This window comes from Porites lutea, chromosome 2 (genome assembly GCF_958299795.1).
Source record: "Porites lutea chromosome 2, jaPorLute2.1, whole genome shotgun sequence".
Taxonomy (NCBI): domain Eukaryota; kingdom Metazoa; phylum Cnidaria; class Anthozoa; order Scleractinia; family Poritidae; genus Porites; species Porites lutea.
In genome coordinates, this window is record NC_133202.1 from 55,963,561 (window position 1) to 55,985,629 (window position 22,069).

Genomic DNA, 22,069 nt, shown 5'->3' on the forward strand with positions numbered 1-22,069 from the left:
GGATAGAAGAACATGCGCTGTGAGGGACCAAATAGCCAGATTTTAGGTATGTCGGATCCGAGCTTACGCGCGTTGTTGGAAGAGTAAGCACTGGGGTCGAGAATGGTTCCCGTTGACATGTGAAGATTTTGGGTGATTCAATATCCCACTCGCTTAGCAATTAACGTTCTCTTACCTGGCAATCTACTGACTTTTCTTTGCCTTCTGCCGTTCTATTTAGTTAATTAAAAAAATTTAACATTAACATTAACATTAACCGCAGTTTAACATTTCACGTTAATTTTAATCCAGATGAATATTTAATGATGGATTTACGCAAAGAAATTGTCCTTCTCACACTTGCTTTGAAACTTTGCTTTAGCTCTTACCACAAAGCGATCACGAAACGCTAATGTTTTCTGACAAAGTAAAAATTAAACTTGGTTCCGAATTACGGGATGGTGTGGAAGAAAAATTTCTCCTTCCACGGCCAGCTCAAGCGATTACGTACCTAAGGCCCGGTTCAGACGCCGAACTTTTCATGAGCTGAACCTAATTTGAATTAAGGCCGATCCAAATTATTTAGACCGGCTGAATTGATTCAGACACCGATCTTAATTGCAGCTGAACTAAGTTCAAAGGGCAAAAAATGCTCTTTTTCGGTCCAACTGCTTACAAAATACGTTATAATAATTTATGCATTAGGTTCTCTACATGAAAAGTTCGGCGTCTGAATCAAAGCCGTTCCAAAGTCGCTCCAAAGGCGAAATTCCCGGCAGGGCTGGGCGAAGAGAACGGCTGAGACGTTCCAAATTGAATCAGGCGTTCCTAATTGATTCAGACGCTGAACTTTTCATGTACTTAATTCAATGTATTAGGTTCAACTCATGAAAAGTTCGGGGTCTGAACCGGGCCTAATTCTCTCGCAGTCAATCGAACGTTCGGTAATCGCACCCAATCGAACTCCAACCGTTCGATTGACTTCGATTGGGTTCTGTAATCGAACATAGTGGAATCGAACTCACCCAAAACTTTTGCGCATCGAACATAATCGAACGTTCGAAAATCAATCGTACACAAAACTAGCCTGCGTCGTAGACACTCTAAACCTGTTGTAGCGGAGTGTCAGACGGACTATACTGTCTATTTTAAAAATGGTACAGACTATGCGTGGGCCGGGCGGGCTGCAACGCACGCTAACATAAGACTCCAGGAGGGGGGTGGTGTGGGTGGTTACTTGCGTAAGTTTTTGCTGGGTGTGTGCCGCTAGTCTCTCACAACCCCTATCCCATTATAGTCAATTCTGTGGCCAATTATAGACCCCATATTAGTCACTTTTGGGTAAATGTAATTTTCGTGATCCCAATTTAGCCACTTTGTTCTGTCAAGAGGAAGAGGATAAAACTCTTTATCCTCTCTTGGGTCTGTTTATGCATCTACCTTATAAAGCCTTTTATCAAGGTCATCCTGAAATTAGTTGGCACATTTGTTACACCTAATGCAGTAAAAATCCTCACGGTTTGAAATCCCTAATTATCGGAATATTCTTACACCCCAAATCCCGAAAATGTGCGACCCCATTCTAGCAACTCTATTGAAACCCCTTTAGAGTCAATCCAGTAGTGAAAATGCGACCCCATCCAGCGGGTCTCTCTGCCCATTATTAGGAATTACCCCCTCGGGCATAAAACAAGTTTCATCTCGATCGTTTCAAACAAAGTGTTGCGGTTAACAAAACAAAGAAGTTACGTGTTAGCTTCAATTTCAAACACGAGTGCAGAGGCGAGTACAGTTTTAGGGGCAGCTACACCAAAAGCACGATCCCTATATGTTTTTTAAGCGAGCTGTCGGGGTAGCCAAAAGTCTCTGTGATGATGACCGCAACGTACGTCATGATTGTGTCTTATACTGACAGTCGGAAATGTAATCAGGTGCTGCTACCATTAAGGGATTTAAAAACTAGCAGAAGCATTTTACACGTTATACGGTACCGAACCGGTAACCAGTGTAGCTCTATCAACAGGGGTAATGTAATCGAATTTTTTCTGGTGCGCGTTGAATCTCGAGCCACTGAATATTGAACTGATTGCATTTTGAAAAGTAGCTGCCGCGGAAAATCATATACAAGAGCATTACAGTTATCTTACAGTTATCTCTAAATGTGTGTACCACACATTTAGCACTATCCTCAGTGAGGTACTTTCTAATTTATTGGCGGTGTTCCTGAGGTGATGATGCGCAGACTTGCAAATGGATTTTAAATTTTTTTCAAGGTTTAAACACTGATCGAAAAACGACACCAGGTTCACATAACGAGTTGAAAATGTCTGGACAACAGTCGTCAGGTGAATCATATCGCCAACTCGAAGGGACTCCAAGCCGGGATCTATGACGAAATTCTCTTCTTTAGGTAAGGCTGAAGGCTTTTGTCAGCAGTTCTTTTCTCTTCGGAAACGCGTTCTCTGCTCGGGCTATTCTCGATCTAATTTCCTTCCCACAGGATCAGTTTTGTGTAATAAGGCTCCGAAGGAAGTTAAAGAGCGATTCTTGACTTCATCAGTTTACCCTCAAGATAGATCGTTAATTCCTCACCAGGCCTCTTACTGATTTTCATCTCCTTAGTTTTCTTAACGTTGATCTTCATACCATATTCTCCCTCGGTTTCCTGCGTTTTATCCATCATAAGTTGCAGACCTTTAAATGAACCGGCTAAGGTTGCTTGATCATCCGCAAAGCTAACTGTGTTAATGCAAGAGAGAATTAGATGGCTTCCCACTCGAATACCTTCATTCACACCGCTTAACGTAACTCTTAACATGGCTTCAGTATATATGTTAAAGAGTATGAGGGATAACGAGCAACCTTGTCTGCGCCGCGGCCAATCACTGCTGGGTTTGACAAGCCATCTTTCAGCCTGACTCTCGCACTTTGCCCTTTCCCGCCAGTTAACTCCTATGAATTTTTGCGTCGTTTTGCGTGCTAGGTCCTTGGTCCGGCCACAGGACGATACGTAAACCAGCCAAATAGTGATTGAAAAGGGAGGGCCTCAGAAAGTTCAGTTTCCGTTTCGTCTATTTCTTAGTAAAGGATTCATTTAGCTCTTTTACATAGAAATCTCATTTGGGTTTTGAAAATGATGCCTATAGAAATTATACCGGAATTAAGACCAGGCCCCAGTTGTTCAAAAGTGTGGATAGCGCTATCCAACGGATAAATCACTATTCCACGGATAAGTGTTAGGGAAACCGATTGCGTTATCCAGTGGATAGTGATTTATCCAATGGATAGCGTTTTCCACCTTTTGAACAACTTTTCTTTTTGAGTACAGTTTGCATGCGGGCTTACAAAGTGGCCGAAATGGCCAGACCAGGGGCCTTCGAACGGAGCAGTCATTTTCTATGATGCAGAATTTTCGGCAAGCTCAGAAGCTGTCGGTTTGTCACAAGTTAGTAAAATGTAACGGCAACTTACAGGACAAATTTCAGCTCACTAATCCTCTTCTACGATAAGAAATACTCATTTACGCCCTTTTGTCCGGGCCAAGAGCTACATAATAGAAAGGTTAAGGTTCACGTTTACGCCAAACGACAAACGTGTAAAACTGGCGTGAAACTACGTAAATTCCGAAAATAAGCCCATCCATGTATAAGCCCCCCAAACTAGTAACGCAAAAAACCCTCCGATAAATCTCCCCTCCAAATATAAGTCCCCAGGGGGCTTGTACTTGGAAATTGCCCTCAAATACAAAGTAAAGCAAAGCAAAAAAGTTAAATTCCCTTCTAACTATAAGGCTAGCCCAATCGATTTTGAAACGCAAATTTCCCTCCTTAGATAAGCCCCAGTCCGAATATAAGCCCCTCCAAAAATAAGCCCTTCAAAAAAGGGCCGTTGAAAAATGTAAGCCCCGGGGCTTATTTTCGGAATTTTACAGTACTTATGTTTTAGTTAAAGTAATAAACAGTTAACGACAATTAAAGGAAAAACTTGGTCACGTGGTACACATTCACGTTTGCCGTTTGGCGTAAACGTGAATCTTAATCCCTCTGCTGTAAGTGGTTTCCGCGGGCTACTTTTGGATCTCCTCTTCTTCGTGTTTCACAAAGTCTGCTGGATTCGTTTCGCTAGTTTGGAAAGCTTCATTGCTTTCCATATCTCGGGCAGATTTTATTGAATGGAGGGAGAATTTGAGCATATTAACAAAAAACTACGGGTGAACATTTAAGACATTTATTGACTTTTATTTAACAATTCCTACAAATGTTAAGATTGTATCTTTACCCCACACAAAAATTGTAATTTTACAGGATTCGTACTGTGCTACTACCACAGAGCCTGGGTTACCTGTGACATTACTTCAAAAAAACGAAAACATAGCCTGCGTAGCAGACGTAATTTAACCCCAGTTAGTAACATCTGCGAAGTCGCGCCGAGGTCCTTGTTGTGGGCCCCCAGCGGACTCAACGAATTACCGGAAATGCGTTTCGAATTTACTTTCAATCTGATTGGCAAATCGATAATGGATTTTAACTACCCAATCATGGCGCATATTCCTGGTACACAGATAGAGGTTTAGAACAAAGATTTCGGCGCCGTTTCGCAGACGGACTTAATCAGACTTAAGTTTCGTCTGTGGTGCAAGCTAGCGAAAACAAGGTATTGAATAAAATCAAGTAAAAACATTAGTCTTCTCCTTTTCCCCATTTTTGCTGAAAAGTTTAGATGGCAGAGTCCCCATTTCTAGTACAGTGGTCTCCCTGGACAGTCGGGCTACTTGGGTTTGAAGCAGAGCCGCATCCGGGTTATCAACACGCATAGAATAGCAGATCCTCTCAAAGGTTTTACGAAATTCTGAGATCCTCACGGAGTAAATAAAAACATTTGCGCACGAGTTCCCATACTGGAGAAGCTTGGCGCAGTAAATGAGGTTAGGACTCAACGAAAAAGGATGAAATCTGTTCACGACGTTTAAGATCGTAAAAGGAAGCCATGCAGATAAAGAAATCAGCATGACTATTAGCAAAGTGATTGTGAGTTGTCTTTCTTGGTAAGCGGCATTACGGTAGTGAGAAAACAGTTTTCTCTTACCCACTTGAATCCAGATAACTACATTCGAGACAAATATTACAATGCAACAAACTGAGAGGATAATGACGGAACTGTAGAAAAGTATTCTGACTGAAGGTAAAAAGTGACGCATTATCATTCTAGCTGTTGTAGTCACAAAAGCAACAAACCAAACGAAGGAAATTCCTGCTATATAGGTTTTTGTTGTTAGGATCCTATGACGGAATGGCCATAAAGTCGCAAATAATCTTTCTGTTGATACCAAAGTAAGGGATAAAATTGACCCAAGTCCAGAAATAACGTCTATTGCTACGTATATTTCTACCGCTGGCTCAAAGTTTGCAGACCACAGGTGTCCCTGTCCACCAATTAAGTAAACCAGCATTGGTATAGCGCATGCGCCAACGAGAATGTCTGCTGACGCTAGGTTTATCAATAGATATGAACTGCGTCTGTAAAGCTGGCCAGTTTCAGCAAATTTAAAAATGGAGAAGAGATTTCCAGCAACTATTGCGAACGCCTCTGCTATAAAAAGGATGCTCCAGACGATCGCTTCACCCCTTGTAAACATGACTAGTTTCTTCCTGTTAAAACTGAGAGAATTAAAGAAATAAGAGAGTTTGTGCAATTATGCACCGCTTTTCTTTTAAGTAAATAATAGACCGGGAGCTTATTTGCAACTTCAGTCAAAAGGGAGGGTGCAACAGAACTCTTTTTGAGTTTTTTTTTTAAAGAACCCTTACATTTATTAAAATTTCGAAAAAGTGGACAGAAAAAAGGGTTATTTACACATACCGCACTTGGTAAATTAGCAAATAAGTTAATACTTCAAATAAGCTCACCTCAATCCTAAGAAAGAGTTAGAATAGAAGAACTTTGATACTAGAACTTAGAGGATCATAGAGCATGAACAGGCCTTTGAAAGCGTTCACAAACGGACTTGTGTTTCTTTTTAGTTTTTAGCTCGGGTGGGGGAGAGTGGGGGGGGGGGGGGGGAGACTAACACATATAAGGCTGGGAACAGGGATGCAAGTAGTTTGGTGTAGGGCTGGAAACTGCAGATTTTGGTCTCACCTAACGTTTTCAGGGCGGAACGTCAACGTTCAGTTACTCATAGGTAACGCCTAGGGCTGCGCGTGAGATTAAACAGAAAGCAGAATGAAGAAAAGAAAAAGGCATTCAATGAAACTTCTCTATCTCACTTGCAAATTTCAAAGGTCTTCAGTTTGGCTGTCTATTGTAGAGTGTAGCCTTTGTTAGAGGCCAAATTAAGATTTAGCTACGCCTAGATTGGTCTCCTTCACGATAAAAAAATTTACAAGTATAGCTGATTGTGAAGCTAGGAGATTAGTTTTATCCTTCAATTCGGCGACAAAAATCCTCGTCGGTGAGGAAGAAGGGTGGTAGTAGTTTTGTCACGGGACTTATCTCCTCGATTTATGAAAAATATTATAAGCTAATGGAAGTCCTATATATCTTCCCAATGGTTTTTAAAGTGAAACCGATATTTAACTCGATTTAGCCAAATGTATCCTCTACGGAATAAGTCAAACATAATACTAATAAACAAATTTTAAAATATAAAAAGGTGAAGAATGAAAAGTGATCTTGATTAATTACTGACAAATTTTATCTGATCAATTTGAAATGAATATTGACATATATCGTTGTAGGAAGCTTTTTAGGTTCTGGCACATTTTAACTGTTCATTATAAGTATGAAACAAGACGCTACAGAGCGTACACTTCGGCGTCGTGGTTGTGGAACTAATTAATTGTAAATGCGGAGGAATAGTAAGAAATCAAATATGGTAAGAGTAAGGTGTTAATTTGTGAAATTTTGGGATTTGTCAGGATATTCTGAAAAGAGCAACATCCAAGAGGCCTACTTGCCAAAAACTAGCATTTCGGGACAAATTGTCTCCGAGATATTAGCCCAGTTACGCTCTGATGACTCCATACAAATCCTTCTAAAAAAACAATTCTCTATTTTTCTTAGTCACATCAGGCTTCAAAAAGAGCATAGCAGTTTCATGTACTGATTAAAGATATGTAAGGTATGGGTAAGGAGTCAATTACGTTGAGCATGGAATTGGCTAAAACTCAAAGTCACGAGTTCGAATGTTTCGAGGATAAATATTCACTGACTATCAGCACGCAGGGATGTCGGATTAACACAAGGAAGTTTAACACCAAAGGAGCATAGCCTTTACAGAGCTTTAAAACACAGCATCCACCAACACAAACTTGACTTGAACTTTGAGTACAACTAAACAGCCTCTACCAATAATAACAAACTCTCACTTGAACTTCAGATATCTTACGGCTTCCGCGAACTTGTAAACACAATACCTGAAAATCGACCTTCGTCACACTTGACTAAACACAGCAGTCCAGCTCGTGGGAAAAAACTTAGTTCTTCAAAAAAACTCGCTTGGAACTTGTATACCGTTTGACATAAGGTTCTAGAAAATACTAAACAGCAGGCGAATAGTAGTAGCTTTTCGACATATTTTATGATTTCAGTAACTAATGCAAATCTGCTGACTCATGCTGAAATGTAAACATGCCCTAATTAATTATTCATGGGTAATCCAAAAACGTAGAGAACGTTCGAGAAAGTCACGCAACGCATGAAAGCAATTTTACTACGTAACACTCAACAAAGACAAAATGTCTTTTTGCAGCATTTTGTAACTTTAAATTCATCATAAAACAGTTCGAAAGGAGGGCTCACTCGTGAATTTTTTTTCAACACTCGAAGAGAAATTTCGTGTCTCTGCGCGGCCACGAAATATCCTCTATTTATTCCTCGAGTAATTAAAGACTAAACTCGAAGTGATCTCAAGATATCACGAAGTAGTGCGGTCTCATTTCGTGAAATAGTTGAAACAAGCCGAAAAGTCACGAACTTGCACGCCCAATCTTGTCCCGAAACTAGTGCATCATTTCATGACTATTTTTCATATCCCAAACTACCTTGGGTCGCAGTAGCGCAATCGGCTAATCGCTCAACTTAGAGTCTCCTCTGATCTGACGGGTCACACAGGTGAGTCGGTTCAAACCCCGGGAAAGCCAAAATAATAATTCTTTCTTCCTCGAAAAAGTTAAAGAATAAATCAAAGAAATCGAAGTGATCTCGAGATATCTCGAATTAATTCGGCTCTCACTTCGTCAAATAGCAGAATAAAACCGAAAACCTACAGACTTTGCATGCCCAATCTTGTCAAAAAATTGTAACTTTGATACATTCCTGAGCGTCGCGAAACCTTTACTTCGCGCTCCGCCGAAGTAATAAGATATAAACGCATTTGCTAATGAACTCTTTATTTAGAAGAATAAATATTACAAAGTGTGCTTCCCTGCATCACGCACGGAATCAGAACATGTGCGTCATTCTTTAGTTGGTTACTAACCAAGGGTAACTCCGCATCTATACCCCCATGTACCTTTAAGTCACTCTTTCTGCATTCCATGACTTTAGGACTGTAACTAAGTTAAGACCTTCTCATTTCGTGTGTTCGTGAGTAAATAAGGTTTTTGAGAATGGGACATCATGTCTCCTGACTTGATGTCCCTTGGAAAATACTTATCTTTTAATGGACACTTTTAGTAGTTTACGAACGAAACTTGAGTTTTAAGGCTAGTGTTTGTTGACAAAGTTTTCCGTTTTTAGGGATTGATTAATTTAAGGTAGGAAGTTTTGTCCCATCTATTTATCTTGTTTCTACATTTATGAATATGGGAGTTGTCCTTTGTTTACCATTAACGAAGCTTGTATCTTTGACTTTTACCTTCAAAAGGTCCAAACAACTTTAAAGTAACTGTGCAAAAGTGTGTTTCTTTTACTGAACTTTACTTAGTTAGTTTTCCTTAGTAGTTATCCGGCTCCAGAACTGAAGAAAAGCTTTTCAAAGAAATTTTAGGTTACGAATTAATCGTATGCTAATTAGAACGTAAATGTATCCTACGCCGGGTGATTATTATTAACGTAAACGTATTATGGACAACCAAACAAATAAATAGAGAGCTGTTGAAAAGTAAGCTTTTAGAAGAAGGAGTAAGCAGTTATAGGAAAAGAGGAAGAAAGAGAGCTACCAAGAAGAAGGTTAATTTGAGGAAGGACTTTGCTAAGGAAGTTGAAGAATTGTGAAGTGAAAGAGTAAGTCACTCAGAAATAAAGTATATAACATAGTACTTATTTGGTTGTGAGAGTCACTGACGTGCCTCACCCCCGTATAAGCTTATTCGAGAGGGCAGAGGTGGGGGGTTATTTTGGAGAGTGACGCTTAATCAAGGAAATACGATAGTGAACATATATATATATATATATATATATATATATATATATATATGCAAAGCTGATCCTACTACGTAAAAATTAACTTTGCAAGACATAAAGAGGACACCGACAGAACCCAAACAGTGCGGGGTTGTTGTAGTTGACAACTGTTTCGTCATTATTGTCTTTCATCAGAAAAGAGTAACAAACAGAGAAGCTCTGCTGAGAAAATGCCAGCCCACTCTAACCAAACATTGGACCGTAAAACATGAAAGTAGATCTACCCCACTCCATCCCCCCAAAAGAACTGATACAAAGTAACAACATAAAAATCAAAGCCCTTAGACAGCCAAAGAGGCTAATTCAGTCCTGGTGAGTTCCAAACTAGTGGTAAAACTGAGCGGAACTAATTATATAACCCAACTTAACAAGCTATGACGAAATGGTCGCCTTTATTGCCGTGATTAACGACCCACCGCCATCTTGCCTGATTTGTCCCTGGTACTAGGATCTTCCTAGCGAAAGCAGTTTATATGGTGCTAGGATCTTCCTACCTCTCGCTAGGGACAAGTACATCCCTTTGCATGTAAACTGAATGCAGAAAATATATGGCTCTAGGATGATCCACTTTCTAGGATATTTCTCCCTTCAAGTAAACAGGCACTTCTGAGGAGAGGCACGAGCTAACTGATTATTTTCTGAGCAGAACGTTAGACGATTTGGCCTTCATATTTACGCCTTTGTGAATCATTTGCCGGACAATGTTGTTACAGATGTTGTCTCAAAAATCATATTAGATCCTAACAATTTGTTGAAGAAAAACAGTAAGGGACTTTAATTAATCTAAAAAACTACGGGGTATTTTCTTAGAATGAAAAAGCAATTTTGGCTCACAACAAGAAATGTTTTAAACTTGAAAAAGTCATGTAAAACTGGCTTCTTTCTACTCGAAGTTTTAATATTTGTAACGGATGAACTTAATAAAGAAAAACTTCTTCCTTCCAACGAGGTACATGTAGTTACTTGATTTTAAATGACTGACTAACTTTGTTTGTAAGTTCAAGATTGATAAAAAAAAGCTAGTCCAAATCAATTCATGTCAGTTAAGTTCTTGTTTAGCGAAAGGCAAAGAAATAACACTATTGCGGGCAACAAAGATCAATTCTCACATAAAAAAGAGAAAAATGTAACTTATATCGCTTGTTCGCTACTCTTAAAATCAACTATATACCCAAAAATATTGATTGACTTGTAAGATTTGTGTATATTTTGTTAAGGAGACAAATATTCAGATAGTTTACCTACCTATACTTTTCTTGATTCTGTTATAAGGAAAGTCCTATTAAGCAGTCCAACAGGAAAGAAACGAAACTTACCTGCAAAGAAAGAATTAAAATGCAAATTTCATGACAAACCGCTTCAGGCTGAACGACTTCAAAGAACTGACTCGACCAGCTTGTCACTCAATGTGGTATAAACAATGAACAGTTGTCTCAGAGGTAAGTAGAAAGACCAATTTAGAGGTCTATGCAGCCAATGATCTCTTCAGGGTAATGGAGTGAGTTTTTGAGTGATGTTTGAATGAAGTATATTCCTCAAAATTCAACAAATTCAAATGTCTTTCTTTTATTTGTTCATAACAATAGATGAGAAACTCACAAATTTAAATATGAAAACTTGCCAGTTTGAAGTCGCCCACAAAAAAAAAAGTTGCTCACGAAACTCATAAAAAATTAAGGTTCTTACACAGTATATTTGCTCGAGCTTTGATTGTACTACTGTTGTGTAGGATGGGTATTTGCTGAATAGACCGCTTACATCAAATATAACCGGACCAACGATAACGATAAGTTTATACCAAAATTACTGTAAAACATTTCTCTAGTAATATATAAGTGCGTTTTTTTTGGCATACAAAGTTACAAACGATTTATTAACGCAGAATTTTTAAAAGTAATCGTAGCTTGCCCTTCACTGGTCATTGAAATCGATGTTTATTAAAAAAGGCAAATTGTTTGGAAATATTCTTTCAGTATCTAACTCCATGTCCAATGTTCAATGATTTACAGTTAAATCTAACTTTCTAACCATCAGACTTGACAAGCAGGAAAATATTTACTCATTTATAGAAGACATTTTTCAGTGCTTACTTAAAGGGATAGCAGAAATATTTTTCAGCAAGAAAACAAATTTCGCGTCGATGAAGAGTTAACAGTAAAAGCGATAGTTGAACCTCATCAGTCAGTTTAATAAAAACCTTTGGCATTTTTGTATATTTTTTGGTAATCTTGATTGAAACATTTTCTATGTGTTTTTAACGATAGGTTCCTGAAGGCTTTGATAAAAAATATAAATATCCAAATGCAAAGCCGTTGCGAAGAAAAAAACATTTGTATGCTCTGCAAAATTCTGGGACAAACAAGTATCATGTCTACCTACCAATATTTTACTTGATCGGTGAATAAGGGATAATAAGGCGGTTAGGCTCCTCTGCCAAATGGACAAAGTATATGAGAACGCTAAATGAATTAAATATGCATGATAAATTCGTTTGTAGAAAACCTGCGAAAAGCCACGGGACTCCAAAAAGCTCAACTGAACAAGCGTGGGCATATGGTGAATTAATAATTATCTAAGAGATTATAAAGACATCATAGTAGCCACTGAAAGATCCATAAAAAGAAAGTTCTTTGATTGATATTAAAATCACTTGTTTTACAGCTGCAATCTTCCTTGAAATAACTTCTACCATCATTGGCTGATTAGTTATCACGTGGGCTTATTCCCTCACGGGTTATTGTCAGATTTTAAAAACTTGAACTGTGTACAGTGTATGGGCCACTGGAAGTTAAAAAACGCCACAAATGAGAGAACGAATATATATAGGTTTCGTTTTACTGGAGAAAGAGGTTTGATTATTCAGGACACAGGACGAATAATATTGCTGATAAAAATTGTGAAGAAAAAGTCGAGTATCGTCCTGTAAAAGTAACTTTTTCTAAATTACTTTTTTGGTCGCTACTTTCGGGGACTTGGAAAAGAAAGTGAAATTTCTCAGTCTGTGTGCAGTTTTCATCCTGGAAACGAATTTATCTTTTTTTTTTGTTTATTTGTAATTATGTTAAGTCCTGAATGTTCGGGGAAAAGTGAGAAAACATCGGAACGTTTTCACCAACAAAACTGCCCTCGGTAACAGAAAGTGGCTCTAATATATGTAATCGATACTCATTTTGGTTTCCTTGCCACTGGAAAAGTAATTTAAGAAAAATAAAGATAAATAAATAATGATAATAGTTATAAAAATAATAAGATTAAGACTTTAAAAAGACTAAAAGACTAACTAAAGGCAAAAAGATTAAGACATGTTTCATGTCTACTTTTAATACCATTCCTGAATTTGAATATGAGCACTTGTCAGCGTTAATTTTCCACTACTTTTTCAAAAGTTTGTCTTGAAACTCATGAAACACATTATTAAGGTTTAGAAAGGCTATTTACTAGCCCTACCACATTAATTAATTGGATAATATCTTAAGCTATTTCACGATAATAAAAGGTTTTACCTACTTTGGGTAAAAATAGAAAATTATAACATGAGTGTTAAATACACATTTACACATTCTTTACTCTTACGGTTTACGGGATCTAGAATTGGTATTTTTTCAGGAAAGAAGATTTTAGATTTATAATTTTGGCTAACATTTGAAGTCTAGTTCGATTGGTCAAACAAGAAAAGGAACCAAATGAAGTAATGAAAAGATAAAAAAGTTTGGCTTTTTCATGACGTTGTGAAAGGAAAAGGTTTGTTCTAAGATTTGCATCAGTCCAATTAACTTTTATAAATCTGTTAACGTCTTGAATTTAAGTGTTTTCTAATGCTCACAACAATAATTATACTGTACAAAATTAAACTACCTAAAATCCAGCTTTTTTTTGCTTAAACAAGCAACTGAACTTAAATTTGATGAGGCAATTCTTATTTGCTCATGTACACGAAACAAAATCCCGAAATTTAACTGCTGAAAAACGAGCGCAATTTTTTGAGGCATTTGGAAAGTTTCATTGTTTTGTTTTTGCTCAACAAAGGCGTCCGGGCGCTTATTTCATTCCAGCTGGCGACACCTCAATGCGCGCTCGTATTAAAAAAAAAGATCACGGGGAATATTCCTGTCCTGCATGAAAATGGAGAAATAATATTTAGTACTTCAGCAGCTGATAATGTCCTGTTGAGATACTCCAGTCTGTTCATTTGTTATTTCTCCAGTTTAAAGCCATTCTTGTTATTGGTTTACCTTTTTCTTCGCAACATGAATTCAAAAGTTCGACTGAGATGTCACTAATGCTCAATCATGCCAAGTTGAACACCCGAGCAACACTAGCGAAAGTAGGTAAAAAATGCAAACCTTTCCGAAAAGAAATAACAAACTTGATGGAAAAAATCTTTCCTGGGTGCTGATTACTCACCTAAGAGGTGACAATCTTCCCCTCTGTTGACGCAAAACTATTGAATACAAAGTCAATATGGTTCTTCTAATTTTAAAACCCTCTCTTTTGTGTAGATGCCGTTTGTGAGGCCAATCGTGGAAAATTGGTCAAATTTTTTTTATGGCAAACTATTTGCAAGTAAAATGAGTTCATGAAGCGTCATTGTAAGCTCAGTGACAAGAACGGGAAAGTTTTAAGTTCTTTAGCAAGCCATTAATCTACGCTTTCTAGAAAAACAGGAATCAAGCAGTAAACTAAAAAAGGCTTCTGGCTGCGATTACAGGTCCGGATTTGTTTTTTTGTTTTTAAAAGAACGTAATCTGTTTTCATTCTGTTGTTATTGTTCGATTCGTGACTTAATAAATGCAAGCGTAACTTTCTTTTACGTCTTATTGCAGCATCAACGAGAAGCTCCAAGGAAAAAGCTGCTGGCATATAACTTAGTGGAATACTAAGTTTCCGAGCTTTCTTCACTGTCAAGGCTACGATCTCTTTTGTAAGTTTTGAATTATTCTTATTTTGAAGCATTGTTGATCGATCATTCTAAACTTTTTGATCATATTGTGTGCTCCTATAAACTCGTAAGTGACAAAGAACATAATGCTTAATATATAGTGATAGTAGCAAATCAGTATGGCGATCTATCTGTCTATCTATTGATATAAATAAGAAATCGCTTTTCGCGTTTTAAGCGGCACAATCAACTATCTACAGAAAAATTTGCATTGAAGATTTGGTACTTTCAGCATTAATCATCAACGACGGTAGTGAGGCTGGATTAAAAGACTTAGGTCGATCGGTTAAGAGGAGTTATCATGCATATATAATATAAGCCACTTATGTCGAGGAAAGCGAAATGTGAAATCGTTTGAAAATTTGCGCTAAACTCCTTTCTAGCTTATCCTTTTCTTAAGTGTAGTCATCTCCAGTGTTTTATGCATAGTCACCGAGCTGAGAAAAGCAATGATAGGCATTTTAATAAAGCGAGTATTTTCATCACTTTGATCAAGTTCAGAAAACATATTACAAGTGTTTCAGAGAACGCCTTGGAACTTGTCTCATATTGAGGTAGTTTGCTTGCATTTCACTTTGTAAGTTAACAATGTTCGAGTAATGACGGATAAATACAAAAGCGGCGGCAGAATCGGTACAAAATCCTCAACAAAGCAGCAGAATTAAGATGATACTTCTATAATGCGATTTACGCCAATACAATTTGAAAGCTTTGAGTGCTGGATATTTTGCATTTAAGACTACACAATCTTGTAGGTTTTGTAGGGTAAAATGCGGTAAAATGTATGAATATAATAAGCCGAAGCGAAAAGAGCAATCGACGTGACTTTGGTTATCTAGATTTGTTCAAATTTAATTAAAATTTGCATAGCACGAAAACTGGTTTTCATTTAACTAGCAGCTATTTTAGTAGACTAACGTGTGGTCATTGCCATACTTGAAGTGACAGGAGCAGCAGCAGCGATCGTATGGAGGACGAATAGTTCGATCTACTCTGTCAGGACCTGTCAGAGCTGCGTACCGGACCGTACTCACGCCAATGATCAAACAATACGGCCCCGAGACAGACTTTTCAGTTCTATCTTAAGACAAATCTGCGGCTGTCTCTTCAGTGATCGAACGATAATGGAAACAGTCTTTGCCTGAAAACTTTATTGTATTAGTAGTACAGTAAAGAAAAAAGTTGTTTTAAAATTATTGTACAGTGCCTCCGGTTTGATTCGATCATTGTTTTAATTCAGTCGCCTATACATTATTGGCGGGCAATGCACCTCGCCCGTCCCCACCACCTCCCCTCCACCCACCAAAAAAATTTGCATGAGAACAACTTTCTGAGCTATTTTGTCATTTTTCCTTTACTTTGTTAATTAATAATCTTAAGTCCTTTGTTATACATAACTTTAAGGGGCACAATATTAGTTTATCTAGATGTGCCCCTCTCCTCTCCTTCCTATATACAATGTAATTCAATTTAAGTGTTGTAATTTCTATTTTACGCGTTTATTTCCTTTGTAAATCTTTATCTGTTACTATATTATTTTTTTCAGTTATATTTACATAACTACGTATCAGCTAGGAATTGGAGGAATAAATAAAATGAAAAAATTAAAAAAAAACTTTGTGAAGGCGCTGATGTTACTCGAAACGATTCGCAACGATGATTTTCACCGCATGACAGCGCTGTAACAATTTTGCGGCATTGTTTACAATTGTTTCACAATTGTTCTAACACTGTTGGCTTAAATTATTAATGCAAAATACCTCTTGTAACAACGGCTCAATCCAGGAGAAAGTGGATGGTTATGAAAAGTTTGGGAGGCGGAGGGGGGAGGGGTGGGGGAGGAAAAAATCAGCAATTTTATTGGATAAGGGTGAGTATGATATGAAGAATTATAGAGATCGAGGAGGGTGTTATCCTCCTGGAGGCTCTGAGATATGCATAATTCTTCAGATAATGAAAAGCCGAATCCAATAGTCTTAATAAGCAATGGTTTAGTTATACAGAAACAAGTAAAAAAACAATGCGGACAAGAAAGATTGACGTTTCGGTATCATATTGACAGTTATCATCAAATATTTTGAACTTGAAAATGCAAGATTACACCGAAACGTCGTTCTTTCTTGTACGCGTTGTTTTTTACTTGTTTCTGAATCCAATAATTGTTTTATTATTCATTCAAAATAATTCCAAGTTTATATTAAAAACAAGCTAAACTGACATGCTTACCTTAATCGTTTTTAAATTTCCGTCTTCATTTGCCTGTTTCTCGGCAAGGCCGTTCAGGATATAAAGCCTAGCAGAGTATTCTATTTTAGGCAGAAGTTCAGTTATTTATTCTTCGCGAACGGAAACGTGTGAAAAAACAACGAAATCTTGTTCCCAGGACTTCTCGGCGATTATTTTGTGCTTTTGACGTCATTTTCCGGATATCTGATTGTTTCCCGCCTCCGATTTAAAGATTGCTTCTGTCGAGGATATGAAAAGGTGAATTAGAAAGCCGTGTGTCACAATTAACTTCATTTTGCTGATGAAGCTCTTTGTTAATAATTTAATGTATTCGATTAGACCGAAGAAAATCTTACGATGCTTTTGCGACTTTTACAACTGGGGTCAAATAACACTCTTTTGTAAACTGCTTTGAGCCTTGGCGAAAAAAAGCTTGTTGCGTGCGAGCTGTTACGCAGTTAGCGGAAAGCAGCTTTAAGCTGATAAAGAGACAAACAAGAGAGACTACTAATTTATGTGGCGAAATAATGAACAGTAAATGACGAGTAAAGGGGAAACTTGGTCACGTGGTTCAAATTCGCGTTTGCCGTTTTACTTGAACGTGATGCTTAACCTCTCTTATATGTTATTTTTGGCTGGTTTATTTTTCCCTAAAACGTAATTTAGACAGGAATGTTTGCTAGGCGGCCTAAGGCACAAGATAGTGTATTTGTAGCCTGTGAAGATATGAGCATATAAAGGGTTTCCATCTAAATCGATCGTGTTGTACTCTTTGTCCATTCTCTGCCAACACGGTCATAATAACAATGACTGTTACAACATATCTTATGGGCTGTTTGTAAGGAGGGAGGAACATCCTAGAAGGCGGATCATCCTAGTACCATATGTTTTCTGCATTCAGTTTAAATGCAAAAAGTTGTGTTTTTCCCTAGTGCTAGGATCTCCCTAGTATTAGATCTTTCTAGCCCAGGGAAAGGAAGCACCATGTAAACTGCTTTCGCTATGAAAATCCTAGTAATAGGGACAAATCACTGAAAAATGGCGGCGCGTCGTTCAGTGAGTAACTACACGGACCGAAATTTCTGCATGTAGACCCAAAGAAAAGTTGTTTCGCCTTCTAGGGTCTCTCTAGTGCTTGGATCTGCTTCCCTCCTTGAAAAGAAGGCCCCAGTGTGGTTACTGAGGTTAAACAATCTGTAAACACTTAAGGAGACAGGTCTTGAATGAGTTTTGTTGATTTTTATTTTGTGGACAAAAGGGATAAAAAAAGTAATAACTAAACCATGAGATTTAAGTGGTAATTGAGATTACAGAAAGTCTGCAGTGAGCTAAAAATGTCTCGCTGAAATATTGGCTGATACAGGGTGGCCACCTAATACGGGGTTTACTTTTACAGTTTCACTGTTAGAAACCCTCTTTAATAAGACATAAACTGAATATAAAGGTATAAATTTCCATTCTGTTTCAGGTGACAAGCAAAATGTCAAGTGGACCGATTGAACCAATCACCGAGCAAGAAAACCGGGCCTGGTGTATCGTCTTTGGCTTTGAATCAGCGGCCTGCATAGTGGGCAACATTCTGACCATTGCTGCTTTTGCCATCACAAAGTCCTTGCACAAGAAAACCTATCTTCTATTGATCAGCTTAGCAGTAGCTGATCTCTTGGTGGGTTTTGTTGCCATTCCCATGTTCATTCATCTAATAGGCGGCACGGTTACACAGTGGTGGGAAGTGGATAATCACGTGAGTCACACGCAGACAGCCATCGAGATCTTCACTTCGTACGCTTCTATCTTCTTTCTGGTGGCGATCGCTCTTGAGCGGCTGTACGCTGCGGTATCGCCATTTAATCACGATACTCTCAAGCCTGTTGCTTATTTCATTGTAATCACTGTAGTGTGGCTTTTCGCTGCGCTGTTAGCAATTCTCTCTTATTTGCGTGAAAAGCATGTTGGTGCTGCCGACAACGAGGGAGTGTTTTTGTTTATTATGATAATGCTCGCACTTTCCATTGTAACTGTTGTTGTATCCTACATTCTAATTGCAATAATTTTGATGAGATCTCGCTCCAAATTGACCGACGACTTTGAGCGTAGAATGGCTGTCACCCTCCTTCTCTTGAGCGTTATTTTCGTAGCCACCTGGTTGCCATTTAAAGTAGTTAACTACATTTTTCATTACGACCCCTCTGCAACTCTTGGCTGTGGAAACGACCTCGGTTGCCTCTACCAGGCAATTTACGCCACAAAGTTTCTGCATTATTTCAACTCAGTCGTGAACCCCATCATTTATGCTCTGAGGGTTAAAGATTTTAGGAAGGGTGTCAAACGAATTCTGTGCTGTGCTGATCCCACACCACCACAGAACCGAACCCTTGGAGAAATAAAAGGGATAGATAACACCATGGTATCCATGCAGTCCATCGATACCGTTGTTCCCTCTATGTATCTGTAAATATATATACAGCTAAATTTTTAACGTACAGTGAAGTAAAGATGTATAAAAATTCAGTAGTTTTAGAAAGAGAAGTTTTAGAAAGAGTTTTATGCACGAGTAATGAGAGCTTTTACGAATACCGTGTAGCACGAAATTTTTGCGGGTTCTACTGGTTCTACAACAGTGTGCGATATTTCCAACGATTTTTCAAGCGATCCGCAAAAATAAGTTCTCGTAAATAAAATTTACCGCAAACATTTTTCCAGCAAAAATTTACTCCAGAGTAAATATTCCCTAACTTAAATTTGCTACACAAAAATACTAAGAATTCATGTCTATTCAATTACAACTTGTCTCTGTCGTTCAGAAACAAAACGGTATACAATGAAATACCGGTTTTACTTAGGGTTCGCACACCGTAGTATTGTTTGAAAGTATTTGTATCTCTATTGTACGTTCTCAATAAAAACGAAAATATTGTCAATGCTGGGTACTGGGTATTTTTTGAAAATCGCAAATACTAATTCCCACTGAAGAAAGACCAATCTGTCCTAATCACAAAAATTAGTTTTCTCAAAACACAAAAAGTCGCCAATCCGCTTAAATAAACTCCCGCAAAAATTTTGTGCCACACGATATGTTGGATTATACAAGTACCAGTACTTTTAAAAACAGTTAGACTCTATTTTACTTTGATATATTAATAGAATTAACTCATTTATTCAAAAGCGATACCTTCTTATAGCTCAGTACTAGAACAATATCAGACTGTAGTATTTGGATGTAATATTGCATGCACCACGTACAGGTCCTTACAAGTTAAATTCATTTTCCGATGACTTTATTTTAATCAGCTACGTAAGGAAACTCATAAAGCATTAAATTTTACACTTTTGTTGATATGCACTCTTAACGGCAATTCGAGCCTTTGCTTTCAACTGTGGACTTGATCTTGTTAAGACTGTTTTGGTACTTTATATATCTTTGTAAATGGTAGTGCGTAATTTTTTAATCAGAGTACAGCTTACCCAGTATTGTATTTCGCTTTTTTTTAGGATATCAATCATGCATGTGACCTTGTTTTAACTGTTTACTTAATTTCTCCAGTGTAAATAGTGATTAGTTTGAAATAAAAATGATCCATGTATTATGTAAATTGTTATAATCTTTATTTGCAAGTTGACAATATCCCCTGATTCATGATGATTATAATCCGTGATTTCAGTTGGGGGGGGGGGGGGGGGAGGAGGTGGGGCAGGAAACAAATTACATCTTCCTGCCTTCAATAAGGGAACCATGTAAACAGGTAAATGGAGTCAGTTTGATTGGTGCAATATAACACTAACTGATAATTAAAAGAGCCTTTTCTTTCTTGTTTTCACGGCAACCCCTTGAGGGCAGGCATTGTCTCTTAGGGACCAGTCATAATTTAGGTTGGAAGGGGGGTGGAGGAGAAATTGTTTTTTATCCCAAATTATTTCCCGACCCCTACTAATAGCACCAATGTTTTTTAGGTACCCCCCCCTTCAATCAACTTAAGGGATTTAAGGGCCCCCCTTTCTTACATAATACCCAAATGGTAATAACAAATAACATTTTCTTTACTTTACCGTTCTTACTCATTGTCACTTCCGAATGTGCCAACTAACAACACACAAGCACTTCACACTAAACTGAGAGAGAGATTTCACCTAGAGCCACTCAAACAGCTTATAGAGCAAGGATATATTAGTGATTGTGTTATAATTGAGATAAGACAAGCCATCGAAAGGTTAGAGGCAGACAGGGCCGCTTCAAGGAAGAAAGAAGATAATCAGCCAAAGCTCACTGCTTTTTATATGAGCAGTACATGCTCTAATAGCAAAAAACTTGACAGTGACACAGACAGTGAGTCCACATCAACGTCATCTACAAATAATGATTCGGATAGTGAGATTGCATAACATGACTTTATGCATGTAATCATTTGTTAAAATGCCGATGAAATTGTTTCAGTGTTACACAATAATGGATGTTGTGTTGATGCACCTACTATTTGATTTATTTACTTAATCAAAATACTGATTAAATTGTTTTAGTATAACACAAAATAGGACTTTTTGTAAAACTGAATCAAAATCAGGTCCTTTAATACTCAAGCATCATGCTGCTCAGTAGGGATGCTACTTAAACGAAACTTGAAGAACCTCCCAAAGGTCATCTTTTGGCATTTTAAGGCCCCCCATATTCCCTCCAACTTAAATTTTGACTGGTCCCTTATCTATCTCACGCGGATCCCCTTTGACTCGCCCCAACTCCTCGATTTTTTTGGAATTCGATTGGAATTCAACATGGTGGTTATGCATGCAGAAATATTAACGCACCTAAAATGCAGTGCAGGTTACTGTTCTCACGCCGGCAAGCGATCGTAAACCGGGTATTTTCATATTTTCACCATAGACTCGCAAAAGACCACGCACTAAGAGGAAAAGTCAAGTTTACTTTATTCATCTTTATTACTTTATTTGATGCAAAATTTCGCGTAACATCACACTGGCTCTCGAACAACTCGGATGGTCGGTCTGAGGAGATACGTAAGAGATCTATACCACCGGGGAAAAACCATGGATTTACCGTTTGCTTTATCTGAAAATTGTGAAGAAACCTTTGAGTTGGCACAGTTAACAGCAAACTCAATATCCTTCAACATCGCTCAAATTATCCCTTATGAGGCAAAAGATAACAGTATGCCATAAGACTAAACAACGTTAATCACCTGTCTATTTACCATTGGGAGGCGTGTGTGGCCGAGCGATTAAAACCTCGTACTGTCCAGCGGGGTTCAAGCCTTGCTCGTGGCGTTGTTTCTTTAGACAAGGAACTTTACTCCACTTTGTCTCTCTTCACCCAGGACGTATAGATGGGTACCCTACATCCCGTTCAGGGGGTAGTAGCAATACTCCTAGGCATGCTTCATGCTAATGAAACAGGGATTATGAGTTCTCGCGGCCGTTTGGGCCTTTGGCTCAGGTGCGCCTTTACCCTTTTTTTTAACCTTATTTAGCATTGATCCAGGCACAATTTTCGCTATCGATGAAGCAAAC

At 38.0% G+C, this 22,069-nt stretch overlaps 2 protein-coding genes across 2 annotated transcripts; one reads left to right on the forward strand and one right to left on the reverse strand.

Annotated features, from left to right (window-relative positions):
- Nucleotides 1-4,645: 4,645 nt before the first annotated feature.
- Nucleotides 4,646-5,621, reverse strand: LOC140926445 (adenosine receptor A2b-like). The gene has a single exon (XM_073376184.1). It carries the CDS (start codon nucleotides 5,612-5,614, stop codon nucleotides 4,646-4,648), a length of 969 nt encoding a protein of 322 aa, XP_073232285.1. The 5' UTR covers nucleotides 5,615-5,621.
- Nucleotides 5,622-13,956: 8,335 nt separating this feature from the next.
- LOC140929121 (adenosine receptor A2b-like) lies at nucleotides 13,957-20,123 on the forward strand. Its single transcript, XM_073378986.1, has 3 exons — nucleotides 13,957-14,092; nucleotides 14,208-14,305; nucleotides 18,018-20,123. The coding sequence occupies exon 3, from the start codon at nucleotides 18,030-18,032 to the stop codon at nucleotides 19,002-19,004; it is 975 nt and encodes a 324-aa protein (XP_073235087.1). The 5' UTR covers nucleotides 13,957-14,092; nucleotides 14,208-14,305; nucleotides 18,018-18,029; the 3' UTR covers nucleotides 19,005-20,123.
- The last annotated feature ends 1,946 nt before the right edge of the window (nucleotides 20,124-22,069 follow it).